The following is a 22,490-nucleotide window of genomic DNA, read 5'->3' as shown; positions in this document are numbered from 1 at the left end:
AGTAAATGTACTTAGTTTCTACGCCACTGTTGCTTTCAAAATAGTGTGGTGTTTATGTTTTGCTCATACACTGTATTAAGGTTTGGCTCCACTGCAGGGTCAGTGCAGTTGCAGCTCGCCCTCTCCTGGAGGGAACATTACAATGTGTTCTTGTCACTATGGCAACACATGTTTGAAAGTAAAGGCTTGACTCTTCTGAGTGCTTACTCCTATGCTAGCTAGCTTCTCATTTTGACCAAACATTCCCCTTATATCTGTGTAGGTGGCGCAATATACAGATGGTGAGTAAAGTGTTGTTTAATTTATTTTATTTGCAACAATGTGGGTTTGTACTGAACCAACTGCAGTGAACAGCTAACGTTAGCAGCTATCATCAGCTATCATAGCAACACCCATTTGTGCTTCTCGTGCAGAGGTGGAATAAATACCCAAATCTTGTACCAGAGTGTTGGAATACTCTGTTTACAAGTAAGTGCACTCAAAATGTTACTGAAGTAAAAGTACAAAAGTATTAGCATCAAAGTAAAAGTAGTCATTATGCAGGTATATTCAAAAAGAATGTATTATTTGTTTTGATTAAAATTATTGATGCGTTTAAACATTATCAAAGACTGCAAAGGCGGAGCATGTGTTAATAACTTGTAAACTGCAGGATAGCTTGTGAATTTTACTGCAGTTGTAAATAAAGCAGCAATCCTAATTGTAGTGAGCTAGAAGTACAAAGTAGCAAAAAAAAGTGTTGTTCTAATGTGTTGACTTTTTACAGCCACCCAAAAAGAAAGGATCAAGTAAAAAGCCTCCAAAGGCAAGGACTCCCACTCTTATTGATGGCCTTACTAAAGATGAGATGTCCAAGGAGCAGGTCAGAGCTGAAGAGTGTGTGTGTGTGTGTGTGTGTGTGTGTGTGTGTGTGCGTGTGTGTGTGTTTGAAAGTGGAATGATGCTTGACTCTGCTCAAACGGAAAGGTACATTAAAGGTAGTGTTTGAGTGAGTTAGCATGGCACGTACAGCTCAAATCCAACAGGTTTTAATGGAAGCTTTTTGTGAGTGCTTACAAAAGATTTAGAATGTCTGTACGTCCAATACAGTCTGCCAAAAGTACCAGCATGTATACTAAAAGTAAAAAGATAAAGCATGTTACTTGGAACACAGCCAATATCAGGTCTTCCTTCAGAGCCATAGAAAATGTTTATTAGATTTAATTTTAAAGCCTGAGTTGCTCACTTTAACAGGAAATTGGACTTTAACATATCCCTCTAGGATAAAAAATAATCTACAGTCTCATCCACACTTTCTGGCTCAGAAGTGTCCACACTAAAACATATTTCTGTATTTCAGCTGGAAGAACACATTGTGCGTCTTCGAGAGGAGCTGGATAGAGAAAGGGAAGAGAGAAACTACTTCCAGCTCGAGAGGGACAAAATCCACACGTTTTGGAAGATCACAGAAAGACAACTTGAGGAGGTCAAGGCTGAACGGAAGAACTTTGATAAGGACATAGAAGATGATGAGGCGCACCACCAAGTGGAGATCAAGGTGAAGTTATTACGCAATTGTTTTGTAGCTCTTCATGCTAACACCGATAACTTTATGGAAGAAGCCCCCCCTTCATATGCAGGTAATTTCTTAATGAATAGCTTTATTAAAGCACATTTGATTCCTTTTCCGCACCAGGTATATAAGCAGAAGATGAAGCACCTCCTGTGTGAACACCAGAACACAATCTCTGAATTGAGGGCAGATGCTTTAGTCTTCACTCAGGTGAGGCAGAAAGAGCAACAACAACTCGAGACTCAGCTTCATAAGGACATGAGGGCCATCATGGTCGACCAGCAGGAACTCAATGATGAAAACCTGATGCAGGAACTTGAACTGGTTTGTAGTACACACTTTTGTAATCGCTACACATAAGGATCTGTGGAATGATTTTTTTCCTTTACACTTTACTACTTTAAACAAGTTAACGATCAGTTGTTATTTCAACAGAAACATGCTCAAGAAATTACTGATTTAACGGACAGCTTGAAGAAGCAACTCGCAGGTAAAAAACAACTAATCTCATTTTGATTTGAACGTGTCACCGGGTGCTGTAAAAACTCAAATCAAGCTAACATTTTTTGTCACAAATTGAGTAGGAATCCAAGCCAAGTTTTCGAAAGACATGGATTTACTGCCACTAGAGCTGGACAACATTAAGAAACAAGAGACTGGTCAGAGAGAAGACCATTGGAACAACCACATTAACACTCTTATAGAAGACAACAAAAAATTCCTTTTGGAAGCTAAAGCACTCATTGATAGCATGCCTGAGCATTTGAATTCGAGTGACAAGGTAGGACTTCATGCATTCTGCATATGTGTCAGACTGACGGCATTTCAGAAGTTTTGTTTAGGCCTGATGCTGATTTTGTTTTTAGTACTTACCAATTTTGAATTTATTTGATAAAATCGAAAGAATGATCAGGTTTTATTTTATTAACAGGGGATGTTTAATTGTTTTTTCTCAGCAACCAGTAAACCAGATCACCTATAAACAAAAACTGAACCAAAAGCTTTTGGATGGTCTTCTGCAAGATAACAATAGTCTCAATGAGCATCTATCCAACGTCAAAGAGCAAATCGCTGAAAAGGAAAGAAAAATGAAAGGCTATTCAACTAAAAAGGTTTGTTGGTTACAAGGATCATTACCATGTGTTACTGCAGTGACCTTATCAGTACATTTCGTAGCATACTGTACATTGGCACAAGGTCAATCTTTGAAACTGTTTTTGACAGGATATCCGTGAAAAGTTAAAAAAGAGTGAGCTGGATGATCTGAAACGGGAATATGGAATAATGGAACAGAAATTCAGCAAGGTAAGATTGAAATTGAGTTTCCCTGTCATATACGTAGCTCAAATGTTGAATGTGAATTACTTTTGGGTATTTATGTGAATATTTTTGCATTTATTTGTGTTTGAACGTCACACAGCTTCAGCTGGAAAGGGATGAGCTATGCAAGACATTCACTGAGAATGTTCAGAAGGTGCAGCAGAAAGTGGATTTGAAGAGCTCGCTGTTGGAATTGAAGCTGAAAAGCCTGACGGACAGCGTGGAGAAGACGCAGGCTCAGCTCTTCTATGTGATTTCTGCCTCTAACATGGACCAAACTGCCCTTAATGGGGTCACTCACAGAGTTGAGGTAAACTTCCTTTGAAATAGTGTATATCATGCGCGTTGCATACATTGCACATTGTTTGAACAAGAATATCACAGAAACATGTATTTGCTTGTAGGAATATCTTGACTCCAGTAATAATTCCATCAAGAAGTTACAGAATAAAAGAGCTCAGATTTCCCAGGTTAGTCATTTATTTAGTTGCTGTCGTGCATATTTCACAAATGATGATATTCACTTTGATTCTGTCGTGCTGTTCATACTCGTGTGTATCCATCCGGCAGGCTCGTAAGGACTTGCTGCTGACCTACGAATCAAAGCAAAGAGCTCTCGGTGTCCCGGTGGAAGAGCTCTTATAAACCCTTTGAGAGCAGTCTTGGATTTGCCCAACAATGGGAAGTAATAAACTCTAAAAGTTAACGGCAAAACATCTCTTTCATTGTGTCTGATATCATTAGTCTGACAGCTTTCTCACATTTTATTTTCATACAAAGCACGAAATTAATACAATCAGGTTTCCTTCATTTAATAAATTGTATTTGGAACAATGTAGTTATGAGCAGATAGGAGTTTACCCTTGGTTTAAACCAGGAGCTACATCATGCCCTTGATTCATACTGCCCTCCGAAGGCAGAGAGGAATAACTGCAGAAAGAGTGAAGTTTTCAGACAGACCAGCAAACTGTGTAACAGACAAAGAAATATTTGAATGCCTTAATTTTATAATTTTTTGTTCAAATTAGTTCACCTCTATAAATTCATAGAGATATTCAGAAGTACATTAAAAATGATATCATAAATTAAACTAGAATCAAATAGTTACTGAAAATGTGCATCCTAAATGAATGTTTAAATTAAGGGTGTGACCAAATTCACCTAACCTAAACCTTAACTGTTATAAAGTAAACAAACTAAATGATCTGAGAACTTTGCAACAATCAGATATGGGCTGCTTGGTGCGTTCTGTTAACATTAGGAAATTATCTCTGGCTATGAATGGAGAATATGTATTTTTACGGCTGGGAAAAAAAGTGATGTTTTTATCCATCCAATTTATTTCAGGGATACGTAACATTTTAAAAGCATTTTCATTATAATGGAATAATCTGCTCTATTTTGGTCATTTGTGCAATCTGTCTGCCCTTAAAAAGTGACGGGTTTATATCAGGCTTAGAGGAAATATAATACATAAATAGTTCCTAAAACCTCTTAAAAATGATGTTTAATAATTACAGCAATGATTGTCTTTTTCATCTTTATTTAGCTTTTTGTATTCTCTGGATCAATAAATAAACACAAAAATGATTTCAGCTTTCATCATCACTCCTAAAATCAGCAGAGGTAATTCTCAACATTTGGGGACACACATTTAACAATTTAACAAACAAATATGACTAGGACTGATCTATTAATTTCAACTGAAAGTGATAGGAACATCTTACAAATTACAGATATAGAAAGATATTTTTTTGTGGTTGCAAAAGTTTTATTATTTAATATTAGTAATTAGTATTAATTAGTATGTTTCACCAAACAATCTCAATAGAAAAGAAGCATTTTCTGTTTTGGGACAGCACATTATTTTTTTTGTTGAAATCTTAACATTTAAGTATATAAACTAATATCACATGCCTTTTCTTTAAAGAGATTTACTCATGGTAATATTATGAAAACAGTTTCAGAAAAGCAATAACAGCAGCCAATAGGTGCAGTAGTGGTTAAACCCCTCTGTGTCATGGCGATCGAAACAATTGTTTTCCTGTGTTCCTTATGAAAAAACTATTGTATTATTTCAGGGGGGAAAAAATGTGAAGATTAAGGTTCCTTGTTGGATTTAATGGAAAAAACAATCCGGTTGCTGAGAGGCTGTGTTGGAAACCTGTATACTACTATATATAATGCTCAATGGTTTTTTTGTGTAAAAGGGATTTGTGTTTTTTTAATGGGGTAATTTGATGTATTGATGTTTTTCTACTTCCATTGATGGGGGAAAAACTGTTGGACTCAAACCAAGTATCCAAATCTCAACAGTGAGTTTCACCAGCGGATTTCTGCCATGCCTGAGTTTCCAGCAGAGAGAGGAGAAACGTATGGTGGGGATCCGGTTTCTCATTGAATATTCCTGTAGTGAATCGAGCCCTGCAGCAATGAGTGATCGCTGTTCCCTGTGGTATCAATAATACAGGAGGATGTTATTGTCCCTGTGCAGGCCACAGTATCATACAGCTAAAGCAAGTGGAGGGAGGGGGGTCCTTTCACTTGGCCCTCTTGGGTTTCAGGCCCGCAGACAGGGGTCTGACTCTGGGGAGCCGGCTGCTGCGCACTTTCACAGGGCTCAATTGTAAGTCTGCCTGGCAGAGGGATAAATGTGTCCAAACACTGACAGCCTGCACAGTCTCTGCTGGCCCCGTCCCCGTCGGTAAGACTACACCCCCAACCGACCCAGAGTCACAAGATGAGTCCCAGCTGAGAGATGGTTCAATAGGGAATCAGTCAGATGGGAGACATCGGACAGTTAGAGAATGGGATATATTTCCTAGGTGTGATTAACATGATCCAGATTTTCACCTTGTTTGAGCACCTAGCTGAGTGCTGTGACCTTCCTGTAGCCTTGGGATGGCCCAAAATACTGGACCGGGAACACAAAACAATGTATAAAACATACAAATACATGATCTTAATGACTGATGGATATGTCTCTCCCTTTTTTTACTGCACATTGTCATAAAAAGCAGCCAAGCAACATACTGTAGCATAGCAAGATAACTCATGAAATATGAGGTCAAGCATCTAACCTAAACCACAGAGAGAAAAAAGTGCCAGCTAAAAGCACAGAGAGAGTTTGAGGACACAGGTGGGAGGAGTGCAGGAAGAGAGAGTGAGAGGTAGAGAAAGTCGGAGTGATGCTGAAACAGAGAGTGACACTCACAAAGAGGTCAGCTTCCAGTCTGCTGGTACAGCTGAGTAAGCCAAAGCTTAAAGGGTTCTTAACGAAATGATGGATTGTAACTTTTGGTGAGTTCAGAATTTATTCTACCTATTTTCAACAGGAAAACATGTATCTTTTCTATTCTTGTTAAACTGTAATCTCCTAAAGATCTGTGTATTTAACTGTATTTTAGTTTCATACTTCGTAACTTTTATTCATTGTCAATTTTCAGCATCACTTCCCTTTAACATGTCATCGACTTTGAGTAAATGAATCCGTAAATAACTGATGCTTGTTTTAGTACCCACGCAGTGAGAGTGGTAAGGTGATGTGGTGGACGGTCATTAACTTTTAATATCCCGTCTCTCTGTAGAGGTACTTTACTCCTTGAGTCCTCCCTATTACTTAAATGAAAAAAGCAGCACCTGTTTAAAACCCAAAACTTTGTGAAATCATTAGGATTAACAGCCTGAGGAAAAATATGTGACACCACTGTGTCACTGTGTGAGCTGCCATGAGATGAAGATGGCTGAAAAAGGGCCAGGGATGGCCACTCTTACATTCACCAGCATCATCGTCTGTGCTGTTTTACTGGGACAAGGTTCTCCTGAGAAGACAGGTGAGTGCAGCACCAAAACATGTTGCTAAGTACAATATTTTTTTGTTTATCACAACATGTGTTTTTTTACATGGTGCTAAGCTTTTAAGCTATCTCTACCGGGACTTTTCAGGAGGTGGTAAAAAGGAACAGAGAGATGCCATTCTTAAGGAGATAATTTCAAAGTGGAGTACAGGAAGTGGCTGGAATCCTCAGAAAGCTCCTCCAGAAACAAACGGGGAACAGTCGATGCACCCTTGGGTGAGGAATATTGTGGGGGGCCTAAAAACACTCGGCCTTCTCCCCAGCAAGAACCTGCGTTCGTTGAACAAGCCATTTGACCGGCACCGACTCTCGGGGTTCCTCTACAACATCTCTATGTACCTCCAGGAGATGGGTGCTGAGCTGGAGGAGGCCCCGGCAGAGCCAGATGAGGAGCAGCTGTGGGAGAAGGTGCTGCATTACTTCCTGCAGTCTGAAGGCAGTGCTGCCCTGAACCAGTGGAATGGCCAGGCGCCACCCCGACCCAGCGTCAGAGCGCAGGACTGGTTTTTGTCCCTGCGGGGCAGCCCTCACTGGGACTGGTTCCTGGGGCTACTGCAAAGTCTCATCAGTCTGTCGGAGCGACAACCCCAAAAGCCCCTGTTGACGTTCCTATCACAGAACTGGAGGACAGTGAGCGCTGTGTTTGAGGCTACCCTTCAGGCTCTCCTCAGTGGCACCTATGGCCAGGCCAGTGCAGGCCTGCAGGGCTTCATCTGTGCTCTGAAGGGTCGCAGTGACTGTGCCTTCAATGTAAGCTGGCTGCAGCAGCTGCTGCGCTTCCTAGAAACACGCAACTGGAAGCCTGTGGTCAGTCTACACCCAGCAGGGGAAGGTGCTGAACACAGTAGGAGCTCGAGTGCGTTTGGACGTTTAAAGCCCTTCAGCCTGCCCCCTGAGGCCATGAGACATGATGGGTTGTCTGGTAATGCTTCTCTGGAAGACACAGAAGAAGAGGATCCGGACTCCATACAAAGTTTCCTGCTGCAGGCGTTATCACGATCAGGTGGAGGAGAGAGAGGGGGCCCCATGGCACAGAAGAATCTGGCTCTGGTTCAGACTTTGGATGGGCTGCGGAGTGGCCTCCTACACAGGGTGGGTAGTTCTGTCTACGGTAACCTGAGGAAGAAAGTGTCACAAGTTACCATGGCGCTGCTTGATGATGTCAGCAGCCTGGTGGACGTGCCACAGCCCAACACTCGGGGCCGGTGCTCAGTCGGTGAGTATTTTACAAAATCATAACAGATAAGAACTCATTAACAAGACCTGAGTTGTCTTGTCACACACACAATGTGAACATAGATTGATTCACTTTACAATTTTCGTGTAAATGGCGAATCCTTATGAGTTCACAATCACCAAAACTTTAAAAGAAATGTTAACACTTCTGATAAATTTTTTTGTCTTATCTCCCTAGCCTCAAAGATAAAAACTGTAAAGAAAGTAAAAAGTGCCCTGAAGCAGAACTCAACTTTTTATTGACATCCAGCCAAAATAAATCAACATAAATGACCGTCATCTCTTATGTCCTTGTAGGCAGGAGAGGAAAACGGAACGTGGACCTCATTCTTAAAAGTTTGTCGTCTCTGAAGTGGCATTAAATCTGAGGCTTTCTAGGGCTAATGATAATGTGTACACAGGGGGCTTTTTCTCTTTTTATTCTCTCTCAATCAAAAGTTCTAGTAAGTATAGTAATTAATTAAGAAAAGGCTTCCTCCAATTATAGCTTACATGTGGCTGTAGTTGGATACACATATCACAATTGGATTCTGAGGATGGTTGTGAAAAAAATCCACAATATTTCAGACATGAACTAAATAAAATGCTAATTAAAATGTAAAGAAGTAAAGTAAGTAAGTATTTTATTTAGTTTTATTCTCAGATTAAAAAACTCATGTAAAGAGCCTCATAAGTCTGGCCCTGGTTTCACCTGAAAGACTCAGAGACAGTGACTGACACTGCTTTAAAATCTTTATAATCATCCCGGCCGGTGAAAGCCTCTGTTGATAGCCCAGCTAATCTCTTTATCCTCTCATTGATGTCGGTAACTCTATATCTTGGTCATTGTTAGCTGAGCTGCACTGGTGCATCAGGCATGGTGGTGTACTGCAGGAGCTCCCAGTTGCCCTATTCCACCACTCATATACTCTGATCATCTGTTCATATTTGCTTTTCTGTTGTCTTTTTTTCAAGGTGACCTGAGACAACTGATCTTATGGTGAGATATTTTAAGGAATATAGAGTAACTTTTTGTGTCATTGCAGTCCACATTTTTGACTGTAAGTTATAAGCAAAAACATTTTTTCTCCATTCTTTTGTTCACACCCATGCAGGGGGATAAGACATAATGTGACGTGGAACACTCAGGCATTGGGCGTTAACTCCCAGGGTCTCCCAAGCTCACTGCCTTTCTTGTCCTGCCCCTCCACTGAAGGATATGAACAAAGATCACGACTAACACCGGCACACTCATCTCCAAAAACAGGCTCCTCTTCACAAAAAATGTCTTATCGAAAACACCTTCAAGACCCCCCTACAACGCCTGAGCGCTCCCAGCCACAAACAGGCAGAAGGAGAGAAAGCAGCCTCCAGCAGAGAGACATGGAGTACTTCACCTCTATAGAGATCCTGGAGGCGGCTTGTAATGAATCCATCCCGGGATTAACAGGCGTGTCCAACTTCACTGTGTTCCTCTACTGTAAACTGTTTGAAGGGGAGAACGGGTCAGTTGATCCTGCTGATGCCCACATGGGTCTCGACCTGCATGCTACGTGCTCTGATGCAGCTTGGTACCTATCTGCTGCTGAGGAGGACTTCCTCTGGGTTCATGTGTGCAGCGAGTACTTTGCCCATGAATTTAACAACACAGTCTGTGCCAACTCGTCTTTCTGGCTGCAGAGAGCACATCAGGTAATGGGCCACTTTGTGATGAAGGTGTTCTGGGAAGTTAGGGTCAGGGTAAATCTAAGGCCTGCTGAGAACATGCTCAGTGTTAGTGAAGCTTCTTTGAAATCATAGCTTTGCAGGCTACAATTACTTCACACTGGAACATTTTGAACTCCTGTAAAAGGGAGGAATCATGTTTGGTTGAAGGTAGAAAAAGTAGTTCAAATAAAAAAATAATTCACATGGAACTGCCAGCCAAACTGCCACCCATTTAAGTTTAAGTCCAGCAGTGGGTCAGTCAGTCCAACAGTGGCTCAGTCAGTAGGGGCTTGGACTGGGCATCGTATGATCGTCGGTTCAAGTCCCCGAACAGACTTGAAATATGGAAATTGGACTGCTACTTGGAGAGGTCCCAGTTCACCTCCTGGGCCCTACTGTGGTGCCCTTGAGCAAGGCACCGGAAACCTCCAATCCCCCCTCCCCATTGCTCCCCGGGCGCTGCACCATAGCTGCCCACTGCTCCTAGTACTAGGATGGGTTAAATGCAGAGGACAAATTTCACTGTGTGTGCTCTGCTGTGTGCATGTGTGTGACCAGTAAGAAGGTTTCATCCTCCGATTCTAATTATTTCCAGAAGTCCACCTTGATCACAGATCATATACCCTGCCAACAAATTCTTAACATGCATCTTTTTAGACCGATTTCAGAACCATTCCACAAAAAATAAGCCTGGTGTCTTACATGTTTATTGTGTACATTAGTGGTCAAAGGGGGTTCAGTTAACATGTTGTTCTTTTTCGTTTATATCTCTAAAATGTTTGTAGTTACAGCAGTTAACTTCACAAAACATGGCAAACATTTTTACTTCACTATTCCAGTGCTAGACTTGCAATGTATGTATGTTTCTGCTTGTTTTTCTACTCTTAATTACTTCTTCTTTATTATTTGCAGGCTGCTTCAACAAAGGACTACAATTTTTTTAACCTGACGAGTATAGATGAACTGTGTGTGCAGCTGTCGAGTGAGCCAATCGAAAGTCCGGTCCTCGATGATAACTGCCTGGGCCAGTTGGGCAGCAGGTTGCTCACTGCGCAGGCCTTCAGACACTGTTTCCTACCCAACAACTCCGTCCTTATCTCAGCTCTGTGTGGGAGAGAGTCCCCTGACTCACAACAATCCCTGCCAGAGGGCAGCTGGGCCGCAGTGTACTGCTCGAAGATACTCAACATCTCCCATGATGACAACTTTGAGGAGACTTGTCAGTACAGCGCGTGGGCTGTGCATCATTTCACCAACTCTACGCTCATGGAGCTCTGTGGGCAGACACATGGATTGAGAGAGTACATTTGTCTAAACGCCACACTTTACAATCAACTGGCAGCATTAATCCCTCAGTTTGCTGATTTCTGTGCAGATTTGCAGGCAGAACTGGAGGGCAGGAAGTGCCTCCTGCAGAGGTTTTTTGAAATGCTCCCGGCGCCCTATGAGTTTGACACATCGCAGCTGTGTGTGGACCCGGCTCCTATGCTGGTGGAAGCTCTGCACAAGCTCAGTGTGTGTGAAGTCGAGGGGGGGGAGCAGGAAGGGTTTTTAGTGGCGCTTGGATATGTGTTGAGGGTCCTGGACTTCATGGTGGGCCTCTCTTCGGGCCTGGATGAGGGGGAGAGAGAGGCGAGACAAGGTTTGGGTCAAGCCATCCTCCTCTCAAGTCTCCTTGACAACACATCCTGGGCCGCACTGCAGCCAGAGGCACAAAGGAGCATCCTTCACACCGTGGGAGTCTTTCTCCGCAGGGAGCAGAATGCCACTCTCAAAGAGGACCTACTGAGCTGCTTCAGTGTAAGATAGCTTACAAACAAAAACACACACACACACCTTTTCGTTAGTATAGTGGTCAGTATCCCCGCCTGTCACGTGGGAGACAATTCCCCGATTCTACACATATACACACACACAAAGCAAAAAGTAACTTGTTCCTTCCTGTTACATCAGCCGGTCTTGTGGGACCTCATCCAGCGGGACGACAACTCATCTGCCCTGAGGTTCCTGCTGCAGGTACTGGCCTGTGCAGCTACTTTCCCATTGAATCTTTTCAACAGCTCAGCTCACTTTATATTTAGATGAATCACTTTATCTTTCCAGGAGTACCTCCAAATGCCAAGAGACAGCATCCGCACTCTTGTGATGTCTGCTGAAAAAGATGCTGTAAAGAGATTTCTATCCCACATGCATCAGAGCTGGGACCAGCTGCAAGTTGAAACCGATCAGGTTGGTCATCAAACTCTGAATAATGTACTGTACTATCATTGACATTTTTTTGTTACAGGGACATCTCAAGCTAAAACAAACAGACAGAGGGATACACTAATGCACTTTCTTTGCTCTATTTATCTGTAAAAAATATATATTTCATGGTCCATGCATATTTAATGAGGGCCAAATTGAATGCACTTCAATTTGTGTCCCACTCTTTTGTATTCTTTGTCAGGCATCTCAACAGGAGTTGCAGGCCATGGAAACAATGACCGCTGCTTTCATCCATAAGTTCCCCCGAGTGACCCCTGAATTGTTCGTGGACCTGTCTCAGTTTATTCCCTTCATGTCTGTTTCTGATATCATGAGCTTCCCAGCATCCCTGATAGTCAACGACAGCGTGTGAGTCACTGACATAAGGAATAGTTTGGGTTTATTTTTTATTTATCTTACTCACCTGGTGCTAACAACTTCTGTGTTGCTCTTTAGGTTGACAGCCATTCGTGACCACAGCTCCGGGATGAAATCGCTGCAGAAAAAGGCCTTTGTGAAGAGACTCCTGCAGTCCAGTGTGGTTGGGGATGTCCCAACATGGCCACCGTACTTTCTCAGTTCAATCCTCCCGCTTCTGCCTTACCTCCCAGTCAGTCATTTTCAGCAGCTGACATCCAAACAGGTTACATGTAGCTCTCTCTCACAGTTTATTATCTCAGACATGGTAAATAAGAGAGAAACAAATGCTCCTGTACAGGGCACAAGAAGGGTTTTACGAGTATAATAAAATAAAAGGATTTAATGCCATTGCCTTCATAGATATCACTCCAGTGATGGAAGATTTGGAAGAGCTCTCCACCATCATCAAACATTTAACCATCACTCAGTGGTGGAGAAGTTATTAAGATCCTTTACTTAACTAAAATAACTAATTAAACACTCTAAAAATAATTACTTTCAAATAAAATTGCTGCATTAAGAATGTTACTTAAGTACAAAAATGTATGGAATAGAAGACGATGTTTTCAAATATAGAAAGATAGCAGAAAAAGCGAACATTTGAGAAGCTGGAACCTTTATTCCATTAAAAATGTTTCTATATGTACTAATCGTTCCAGTTCTGTATTCACTTTTGTTGATAATTATAGCAGAGCTATACAACTTATTTTATAAGCATTTATATGTTTTGTTTGTACAAATCTGAATCCTTTTTATAATTTCTTCTCGTCTCCTTTAGCTTACTCCTCTGGTAGAGTTGCTAGGCAACAGCAGTCTGGATGGTGTAAGGGGGCGCCATGTGCTGCGAACGCTCTACAGCAAGAAGAATAATTTCACACGTGATGACATACCGAGGTGAAACCCAGAAACTCTCTCTCTTGTCTCTCTCTCTCTAAAGTGCCAAAAACCAAAGTGACATCCCATGTGTTTTGCAGGTTAGGAGTACTTGTCTGTTACCTGGATCCAGTGGAGCTGGGTTCATTTCTCCAGGACTCGGCTGTGTCCTCGGCTCTCTGGCAGCAGCTGGCTCAGTGCATGTCACAAGGGTTCGTCAGCACCAGCGGCAGGGTGAGCAGATACTATTCTCAAGTCCAACATAGAAAATCTGCTATAAACAATGTCCTCAATGCTGACTATGTCTGTTAAACTATGTTTCGTGATCAGCTGTCCTCTTGGTTGATACCCGCTGTTGAAGCCATGAACATCAGCAGCATGGCCCCCTGGGAGCTGTCGGCCCTCAGTGGTCTGTTTCCTCAGTTAGAAGCTTCTTTCCTGCTGTCGCACCCCTCACAGCAACTTCTGGAAATCCTCTCACAACCAGGATCACACAGTTACTCCCCAGCGCAGGTCAGCAGGAAAATACTTTTCATTTACATGTGACTCCTTGTCACGTGGGAAATGTTCACCATTTCCGATTATTAGTCAGGTCCAACGTGCTTTACAAAGTGTTTGAAGAAATGCATGAATGTTCAAACAGACATATATCTGAGAATATAAGTGAGTTGAGTTTGAGTCCCACAGCATTCAATTAACAACAATCTAAGTAACACATAAATAAAGACAAGTTTTGTCACGCAAGTCTTTATGATGAAACTGAATAGGCCTATGAAATATTTTGAAAAAGTGATTCGATATTAGAAAAACAAACGTTTTGTGTAAAAAAAGAAGTTAAAAAAATGTACATTTCATGAACAAATCAAAAAAAGTGTTTTCTCTACGACGCTACAGGAACTGTGATTCAGACATGACTGTTACATTGACTGTGAGGATTTTTCTCAGAACTGCAAACCATTACTACCAAATTTCTAGTGAAACAAGATGATAATGTGTAAAATATGTGACCCCTACCCAATAACAATTCTATATTTCTGTTTCTATATCTGTTCATGTTTAATAACAATAATAATGTCCCCAGGCTTTTCAAATTTTATCCAAGATCTCACAGAACACCACTGTAAGTAAACCGTTTTCTAAACATTTCGCTGCTTGCTTTTCAGCCCATTGCACTTTCATCAGTGTGTTTCTCTCTCCCTGGCAGCTCACTGTAGACCAACTGTGCAGACTGAAGCCATTATTCTCAGGTCTCTCCCCCACTGTGCTCAAAGACCTCCAGTGGCCTGAGATCAGTGATGCTGCCCACTGTCAGTGCTGGGGGACGATGATAATTGAGTTTAAACCCGGACAAAGAGCCATGCTATACAATGCAATGCAGGAGGTGACGCTGCTAATGTCTGTGCAACAATTCTCTTGTCTTTTCATCCCTACTTATAATTAGCTGTGGCTTGTCTGTTGTCACATGAGGATTTCATTGACAATAGAGGTGGTAAGGTTAATTTCCTCCCTGACAGATACATCTCATGGGGAAATATCACATTAAGTTAATATAAAAAACTGTGAACTAATTATCTAGCTAATTTGGCATTTGGTTTTCCAGGAAGTATTCATTTGATCCACGTCATCTCTTTTTGTGTTTTCATTAAAGGCTTCTTAGTTTAAATTCCCCTTCTTGTTTTGTTCTGTGAGTTACAGGCTCTGCGCAGGGACTTGCAGAACATCACTCAGCAGGTAAACTGTCTTCTGCCATTGGTCCCTCTGAGGAAGCTGACAGAAACCTTAAATGGGGAAACAGTTCTAAGAGATGTCAGCCTGTACAGAGACGTGCGCTGGTCGCCACAGCAGGTGCGCACTTTGCCTTAACCTACCTTTGTGTGTTTCACACTGTATTGATAAAACAACAATGGGTCTGCGGTACCCTGACTAAAGAAGAAAATGTTACCAGCTTCGGTCCCATTAATCTGCAACTCATTAGATATGCTTCAGATGAGCCTTTCAGGATATTAATACTCCACACGCATCAGCTGCCATCAAGCTAATTAGTTTGGATGTAATACAATGGTGTAGAGAAGTGTAGTATAAATTAATAATGGCTACCTTAAAGGGATTTTGTCACAGCCAAGAGTATATTTCACCTCCTGTTCCCGGCCTAACAAGACCTGAGTCAAATCCATAAAGTTTGCCCTTTGCATCGAAGTGTACTGTGACACACCAAAAATATGATATTTATACAACCCAAAAGTTACGTTTTTCTATACTTTGCAATTTTGTTTGACATTTAGTTTATTAGGTATTGCAGCTTTCATAGAATATTCTTTCCAAGATTTAAAAAAAGAAAACAAATACAAGATAGTGTATCTGGTGGGCTACATCACTGAAAGAAAACCTGTGTTGAATTTCAATCCAGACTACATTTTTGCTGTGTAGCTGGAGTTGAAGTTTAAGCAAAACAAAAGTTTGAGGCATGTTTCCACAGCTTCAACAGATAGAGATACTTATTTTATATATAGAACACAACCACCCTTAACAAAGAATAGAGCAAAGAAACCCACATTAACAACACAGATACTCACATGAGAGTTACAATTAAAAAGTATTCCTTTTGCAAACGTTTGTAGGTGTGTAACATAGATATTTTTATGAGGTTGTTTATCAATGTCCAATAGTCCAATCTTGTGTCCCGTCTGTGACTGGCTTTGAAGCAGTCTGGTGGAACGGGTTAATCCTTTAGAAACATGTGTCTTGGATAATGCTGGCTTGTATGGGAGGATTATGGGATTATATGAAAAATGTGTGAACAATATTATATATTTTTTCTGTCGTGGCAGGCTCAGCTTCTGTTCAAAAAGATCCTCACATTTAAAAACATTACCCACAAGACGGTGAGGTAAGTTGGACGAATTGCACCAGAGCATTGACATCATTGATTTAAATCATTTAGTATTTTGACCTGCAAACTGCACTTATTTTCATTTGTCTGATTCTCCCAATTTAAATAAAGTTGTCTTTTACTTTTAGGGATCTGGGTCAAATTGCCAGTGGCATGAGTTGTGATTTTTTGAGGCTTTGGATCAACGATACAGATTTTGCAGAGCTGCTTCAGTTTGTCAGTGAGCTCCCTGGAGGCGTGAGACCGGCTCTGGTGAGGAACAAACACTTCAGCACCTCGCAAAGTCTTTATTATAGTCTTATACGTAGCATTGATTCATCAGTGTGTTTATCTCCCATTTCAAATCACAATATTATGTTTGATTCTAAGAAGTTCAGATATGTTCTTCTGTGTTTCCAGAGAAAATGTATCGTAGAAGAACTGAGGAAACAACCTGAGCTCGACCTCGGTGTTCTGAGCGCTGAGTTTGCTGTAACTTTACCGTATGTATCTCTTTTTAAAACATAAATATTTAACAGTTTTTCCAAAGTAACTGCATTTACACCTCTGCTCTGTTCTATTTCAGTGTGACAATGATAGAGGATCTCTCTAATGTATCCTTCAGAGCCATTCTGGACCACATTCATGAAAACTTTGCGGATTTCCTCAGACTGCCACATTACAAGCAGATAAACTTAGCAGAGAAAGCCGTAACTGAGCTGGTAAACACAAACACAGCCCATAAAAAAATACTGCATATCTTAACATGATGTTCTGGAGTTGACACATTTCTTAAAATAGAAAAGTGATCAGAAACCATGCTGCATGTAATTTATTAATGTCATTATGTTGAAACAGAAATCCTTAATTAACCTCAGGGCAATTAAGATGATAAACTGGCACCATGAGCATTCAGAACAAATGCTATTTCTGGTAAAATGAATTTAGCGCTTGCCTGAGTGTCGGTGACTCATGTATTTGTTTTATTTAAACACACTAACATGGCAGACAGACCACACAGCATTTGTTTTTTTCCAGGCTATTTCAAGAAACCACATACAAACAACACACAGAGACACAAATAGAGGAACAGATGGAGAAAGAGATTCAGAACATAACCTGCTTTATCCTCTCAACAGCTATTCACACAAGTGAAGTCAAATCAGTGTGAAATCCCTGTAATCCAGCCCTGCTGACTGTGAGGTGCTCTGCAGGGCTCTTTTCAGGCTCAGGGGGAGATTGATGGTTCCACTCTTGACGTCCTTGGGCCTTTACTGCCTTTCCTGGACCGGGACAGTTTGGCTCTGGTAGACAGAGCAGCTCTGGCTCTGCGGCTCGAGGAGATGAGAGGTTTCTGCCTTCCTAAAGAGACTCTGAGAGAAATGAGTGCCCTGCTTACAAAGAGAGAACTGCTCGGGTAAAAACACTCCTCATGTCCTGGTTGTAAGTCTGGGGTCCATAAAATGTTGACACTCTTCATTTCAAAAGTGATTTATTGACTACTTACAGCCAACTAAAAACAGTTGGACATTGACACAACAATTTTAATATTGATCTATTTTTTTTATATTTTGTGTTGTTTACATGTTTTAATGTTCAAAAAGGTCTTTATTTCTTTCATACTGCCTGTGCTGCAGCACCTCTTTTCACCCTCTGTGTGAAACCAGAGCCCAGTCTGCTCTGATTGGTTAGGTGGCCAGCTCTGTTGTGATTGGTCAACCCCTTAAAGTCATCCTGCCATTTAGACTTTCAAGTACAATGTGTTGGAGTACTAGCCAATAGAAGCACAAGTGTTACACAGTGATGTCACTTTGTAGAAAATATGCTTAAACATGGAATGCATACATCTGAAGTGATGGTAAGATAAATGTACTCATTGGCAGGGAGCCGTCTAAATGGCAGGTTGGGGATGTGGAACATTTGGGCCGGCTGGTGTTTTCCCTCTCGACAAAGCAGATTAACTCCATGCAGCACCTCTTTTCACCCTCTGTGTGAAACCAGAGCCCAGTCTGCTCTGATTGGTTAGGTGGCCAGCTCTGTTGTGATTGGTCAACCCCTTAAAGTCATCCTGCCATTTAGACTTTCAAGTACAATGTGTTGGAGTACTAGCCAATAGAAGCACAAGTGTTACACAGTGATGTCACTTTGTAGAAAATATGCTTAAACATGGAATGCATACATCTGAAGTGATGGTAAGATAAATGTACTCATTGGCAGGGAGCCGTCTAAATGGCAGGTTGGGGATGTGGAACATTTGGGCCGGCTGGTGTTTTCCCTCTCGACAAAGCAGATTAACTCCATCCCTCTGGTAAGTACCTATGAGCATTAACCAAAGCAAATGAATCCTTTTTCTAAGACATGGCATGCTAATATGTATTTCTCCTGTGCAGACAGTGTTGAATAAAGACACAGTGGAGCAGGTGCTGGAGGGTCAAAGTCTCTGGGAGGACAGTGCGGTGGGCGGAGTCTGTGTTGCTCAGTGTGTGGACCAGCAGCGACAGAAACTGAAGACTCAGAGTCTCATTCGAGGGATTGTCAAAGCACGGAGCAGGAGGGCCAAAGGTTCTCTGAATATTGTCTTTATAAGCTGGTGTGATACTGTGGCTTATGTTTTGTGTAACAGTGTGTTACATTCACTGCCATCTCTTTATGCAGTGCCAGTTCCAAGCTGTGCAGACATCAGAGGGACGTTTCCTTCAGCTTGGACCTCCACTCAGCTGAACCGTATGTCACAGCAGGATCTGAAACAGTGCGTAGAAGTTTTTGCTCAGGATGCTTCTCTCAGCTCTGAGCAACGCAGAGCACTGTGGGTGAAACTCAGGCAGGTCAGTAAAACTGTGAAAAACCACAAGAGATTTAGAATGTCTCAAATATATTTATTTTTTCAACCAAACATTATCTTTATTGTTTTCGATATAAAAGCCCTATGGCTGAATCAGCCCATTACTCACCCCCTCTCACATATCCCATAAAACCCATCATTACAGGTCCAACTACTATTTTCCCTTGAGTATATAACTATTCTAAGAAAATAAATAAATAAAAACAAGGAAAAAATACAAAATGATGTCGAGGGAATAACTAAAAGCCCTTGTGAATCACTTTTGTTGTAAGAGTGGGGTAAAATGCAACAACAACAATAATATAAACAAAGAAACATATAAAACAGACGCAATTGAGTAATTATAGAACACCCCCCCCCCCATTATTTTGAATAATCTTTGCATTTTGTATACATGAAACTTTTTAATTTGTCCATCCAGCGACTGTAGGTAGATGTTTATCTTTGTAGTACCGGTATACTGTATGTTTCCATCAGGCCAATCTCAGTAAAAGTTATAATACCACACTGTTAAATCATAGGTAAAAGTTTTGTAATGTAACCTGTGACCAACATTTTATTATAGCCGATGTGAGATTATTAGATTATTATTCAGAGCCCAAAGTGACACCTTCACAGTGTTTGTTTTGTCCAACCAACAGTCCAAACCTCAAAATGAGTTTAAACAAATTTGACTGTGACGTGATTTTGACAGCAGACATTTAGTGATTTAACATCAACATAATCTGTGGTTGAACATGTTCTGGTTCTTCACTCACTCCAGTCCTTCAGTCCGGTGAGAGAGCTGGGGCCGGATCAGGTGCTGGCTCTGGGCCCGCTGGTGACTGAGATGGGAGACAGAGAGCTGCACGACGCCAACCTCACAGATCAGGGAGTGTTGGCACATCTGGGGACACTGACACACTGGAGCCCAAAAAAGGTTCAGCATTTTACATTTTGATGTACGACTTGAAGTATAACGGGAGTACTCTCCTCTTAAAGACTTTGCTATTATAAGGATGTCTTTAATGTTTCTTTTTAAAAGATGAGAGCGGTGATTTTAGGTGTGATGCGGAAACGAAAACTGAAGGTGGAGCAGTTAACGGCTCTTGATCTGGCAACATTTGGCCATCTGATGTGTGGCCTTTATCCCTCAGAGATCAGAAGACTGAGTGCCTACAGCCTGAGGTCAGTCACACATCTAAAGTATAAATAGTAAATGTTTAGTGGTAAAAGGAATGCATTTCTAGTCTTTACAACCACTCAAAGTGCTTTCACATATACAAGTCAGCATTCACCCGCTCATACAGAGGTGGAGGCTGCCATACAAGGTGCCATCTGCTCGGGGAACAATTTCCAAGACCAAACAAGACCAAATGACAAGCTATAAAAGAAGGATCACACTCAGCAATATGTCATCAAAAATAATTTTGACATGTATACAAGAAAGGTAAATGGCATCAAAACAAAGATGAACATATACCCAGTGCTAATATCTGACTTAATGCATTTACTAAAATACTGCACTTAAACAATGTTGAGGTATTTATTTAATTATATCCATTTTAAGCTGTTTTTATACTTTCTATTGTGTGATTGTGCATCATGAGTACATTTACTTGTACCTTAATTACATTTGATTGCTTACACTTTTGTACTTGAATGTGGGACTTTAACAGAGTATTCTTTACTTTAACTGGTCTCAGTACATCTGACACATACCGTCCAAAGATGTTGACGAATACTGCACCAAGACAACAGTACTAAGCAGCCTTTAGAATAACTTGTTTTAGGTTTCAGAGATACATGCATGAACTTTACATCCTCCTGCCTACAAATGCGAGGCTCATACACATTGCTTAGTATCACAAACCTCTTAAAACATTCTGCATACCCCAGAGGAGGATAACATGCACACTGTTTTGTCACACTGCAGTCTGGCTGTCCTGTTCCTGCGGGAGACGTCCCTGCCGTGCACAGAGCAGCAGATGGAGGCGTTGACAAGCCGTTTGTCTAGACCTGAGGCCTTCGGTCCACTCAGCGCTTGGGGACCAGAAGTTTTCACAGAAATTGGGACATTAGCAGGTACAATGGAACATAATATCCTTCGGGGCATAAACGTTTTTGTGATAAACCTTTTCTTAATTGTTCTAAGTGAGAAGTGTGCGAGCGGGAAATGACAGCTCTTGTATGGGTAGTTGCAATTAAAAATATCCCTGGGTGTGTACTGCATGCTCCCTGTGATTTTACATGAAGAAGATCATTTTCTGACTAACCATTATTGGTGTCTCGGTCCAGTGGGCCTGGAGGACATGGTGCTGTCAGCTCTGGTACAAGAACAGGTGGAGGGAATCACACCTGAAGCCATCGCCCTGATGACCCCGAGAAAAATAGCAGTGAGTGTTAACCTCAATTTTGTCGCTAATAAATTCAAGCTAACCTACAGAACACTTTATTGCTTCATTACAAAGGTTTATTAATAACATATTTTATGTTGCACCAATGGTAAATCTTTAATACATTTAAGATGTTACTTCAACATCAATCAAAATCTTATAATAGTGTAAAATTAATGAATCGATAACATTTTTTAAATTATCAACCTAAACTTAAGAACACATTTTAAGTCATACCAGCAAAATTCAATTAAAGTTTTCAAAGTAAAAGTGTTATTGCCATATCTATAAATTAATCTTTGTCTTTGATCAGTTTTCTTTCTTTTTTTGGCAAACTAATTTTACTCATTATTATGTTGGATGTTGGGGGAGGGAGACAAAGCCAGAACAGAAAGGGATTTTTTTTTTGAGATGCTGGATTTCTTTTACACAATCAGGAGTGTATTTTGACATGATATAAATAATTAATTTTTGAAACATCAAAGTTATTGTTAATACCAGCACATCACAACATCCCTAATAGGTTCATAACAATAACCATATATGGAAACTGAAGTATAGTACAAATGTAGGACAGGCGAAAATGAAAAACTAAATATATTTCTTGAATGACAATGTTCTGACGGTGTGTGTGTGTGTTTGTGTGTGTGTGTGTGTGTGTGTGTGTTTGACAGGTGGTGTTCAGTGCTGTTCAGATGTCGTGGCTGAGTGCAGAGCAGGCGTGGGCCGTCACTGAAGAGCAGTGGGCAGAGCTGGACACCGAGCAGAGACACGCTGTCGGCCTCGCAAGATATGAAGGAGACGTACTGCTGGAGCTGAGAGGTGTGTCTTTAAAAAAACCTTTATGATGATAAGATGTCTTTTTAATAACCTCCTTCATAATGAGGTTGTCTTATTTACCTGATAAAATGTTTGTGAGTGCATCTCTTTTATTATAGTAATATTTGTTTCCGCTCACAGATTTTTACGAGGTGTAAATAAAGTGATAAATGCTCTGCTTCTGCTTCCACAGGGAGAAACTCTGCTCCAGCTGCAGACAGCTTCTTTATCCGCTCACTGGCTCTGTGCCTCTTGTTATGGCAACTCATTTAACAAGCTGGAATGAGAATAATTGTCCTTTGACCTCCCTTGGTAACAGCATATTTGTACTTCAAATAAACATTTTGAACTGTTCTGTTTCCTTTGTCAGTTGGTCCTTTAATTTAAATCGCTC

General features: G+C 41.1%; 2 protein-coding genes across 2 annotated transcripts; both read left to right on the top strand.

Moving 5' to 3' along the window:
• The first annotated feature begins 158 nt into the window (after positions 1 to 158).
• LOC134863177 (dynein regulatory complex subunit 4-like) lies at positions 159 to 3,576 on the top strand. The gene is made up of 11 exons (XM_063881512.1): positions 159 to 281; positions 767 to 862; positions 1,340 to 1,537; positions 1,676 to 1,876; positions 1,988 to 2,042; positions 2,137 to 2,333; positions 2,509 to 2,664; positions 2,777 to 2,857; positions 2,973 to 3,182; positions 3,277 to 3,342; positions 3,443 to 3,576. The coding sequence occupies exons 1-11, from the start codon at positions 279 to 281 to the stop codon at positions 3,515 to 3,517; spliced, it is 1,338 nt and encodes a 445-aa protein (XP_063737582.1). The 5' UTR covers positions 159 to 278; the 3' UTR covers positions 3,518 to 3,576.
• A 3,029-nt stretch (positions 3,577 to 6,605) lies between these two features.
• Positions 6,606 to 22,418, top strand: LOC134863538 (stereocilin). Its single transcript, XM_063882098.1, has 29 exons — positions 6,606 to 6,705; positions 6,818 to 7,945; positions 8,920 to 8,944; positions 9,060 to 9,636; positions 10,564 to 11,451; positions 11,605 to 11,667; positions 11,755 to 11,880; positions 12,101 to 12,267; positions 12,355 to 12,541; positions 13,097 to 13,212; positions 13,293 to 13,425; positions 13,522 to 13,704; positions 14,273 to 14,311; positions 14,396 to 14,572; positions 14,887 to 15,036; positions 16,020 to 16,078; positions 16,210 to 16,333; positions 16,481 to 16,563; positions 16,647 to 16,782; positions 17,275 to 17,477; positions 18,278 to 18,368; positions 18,451 to 18,622; positions 18,716 to 18,885; positions 19,666 to 19,821; positions 19,927 to 20,069; positions 20,818 to 20,966; positions 21,180 to 21,277; positions 21,952 to 22,099; positions 22,290 to 22,418. The coding sequence occupies exons 1-29, from the start codon at positions 6,606 to 6,608 to the stop codon at positions 22,367 to 22,369; spliced, it is 5,871 nt and encodes a 1,956-aa protein (XP_063738168.1). The 3' UTR covers positions 22,370 to 22,418.
• The last annotated feature ends 72 nt before the right edge of the window (positions 22,419 to 22,490 follow it).

Source organism: Eleginops maclovinus, chromosome 4, assembly GCF_036324505.1.
Source record: "Eleginops maclovinus isolate JMC-PN-2008 ecotype Puerto Natales chromosome 4, JC_Emac_rtc_rv5, whole genome shotgun sequence".
Lineage (NCBI taxonomy): Eukaryota > Metazoa > Chordata > Actinopteri > Perciformes > Eleginopidae > Eleginops > Eleginops maclovinus.
The sequence above is the reverse complement of the archived record's forward strand: the minus strand, read 5'-3'. Positions and strand labels throughout refer to the sequence as shown.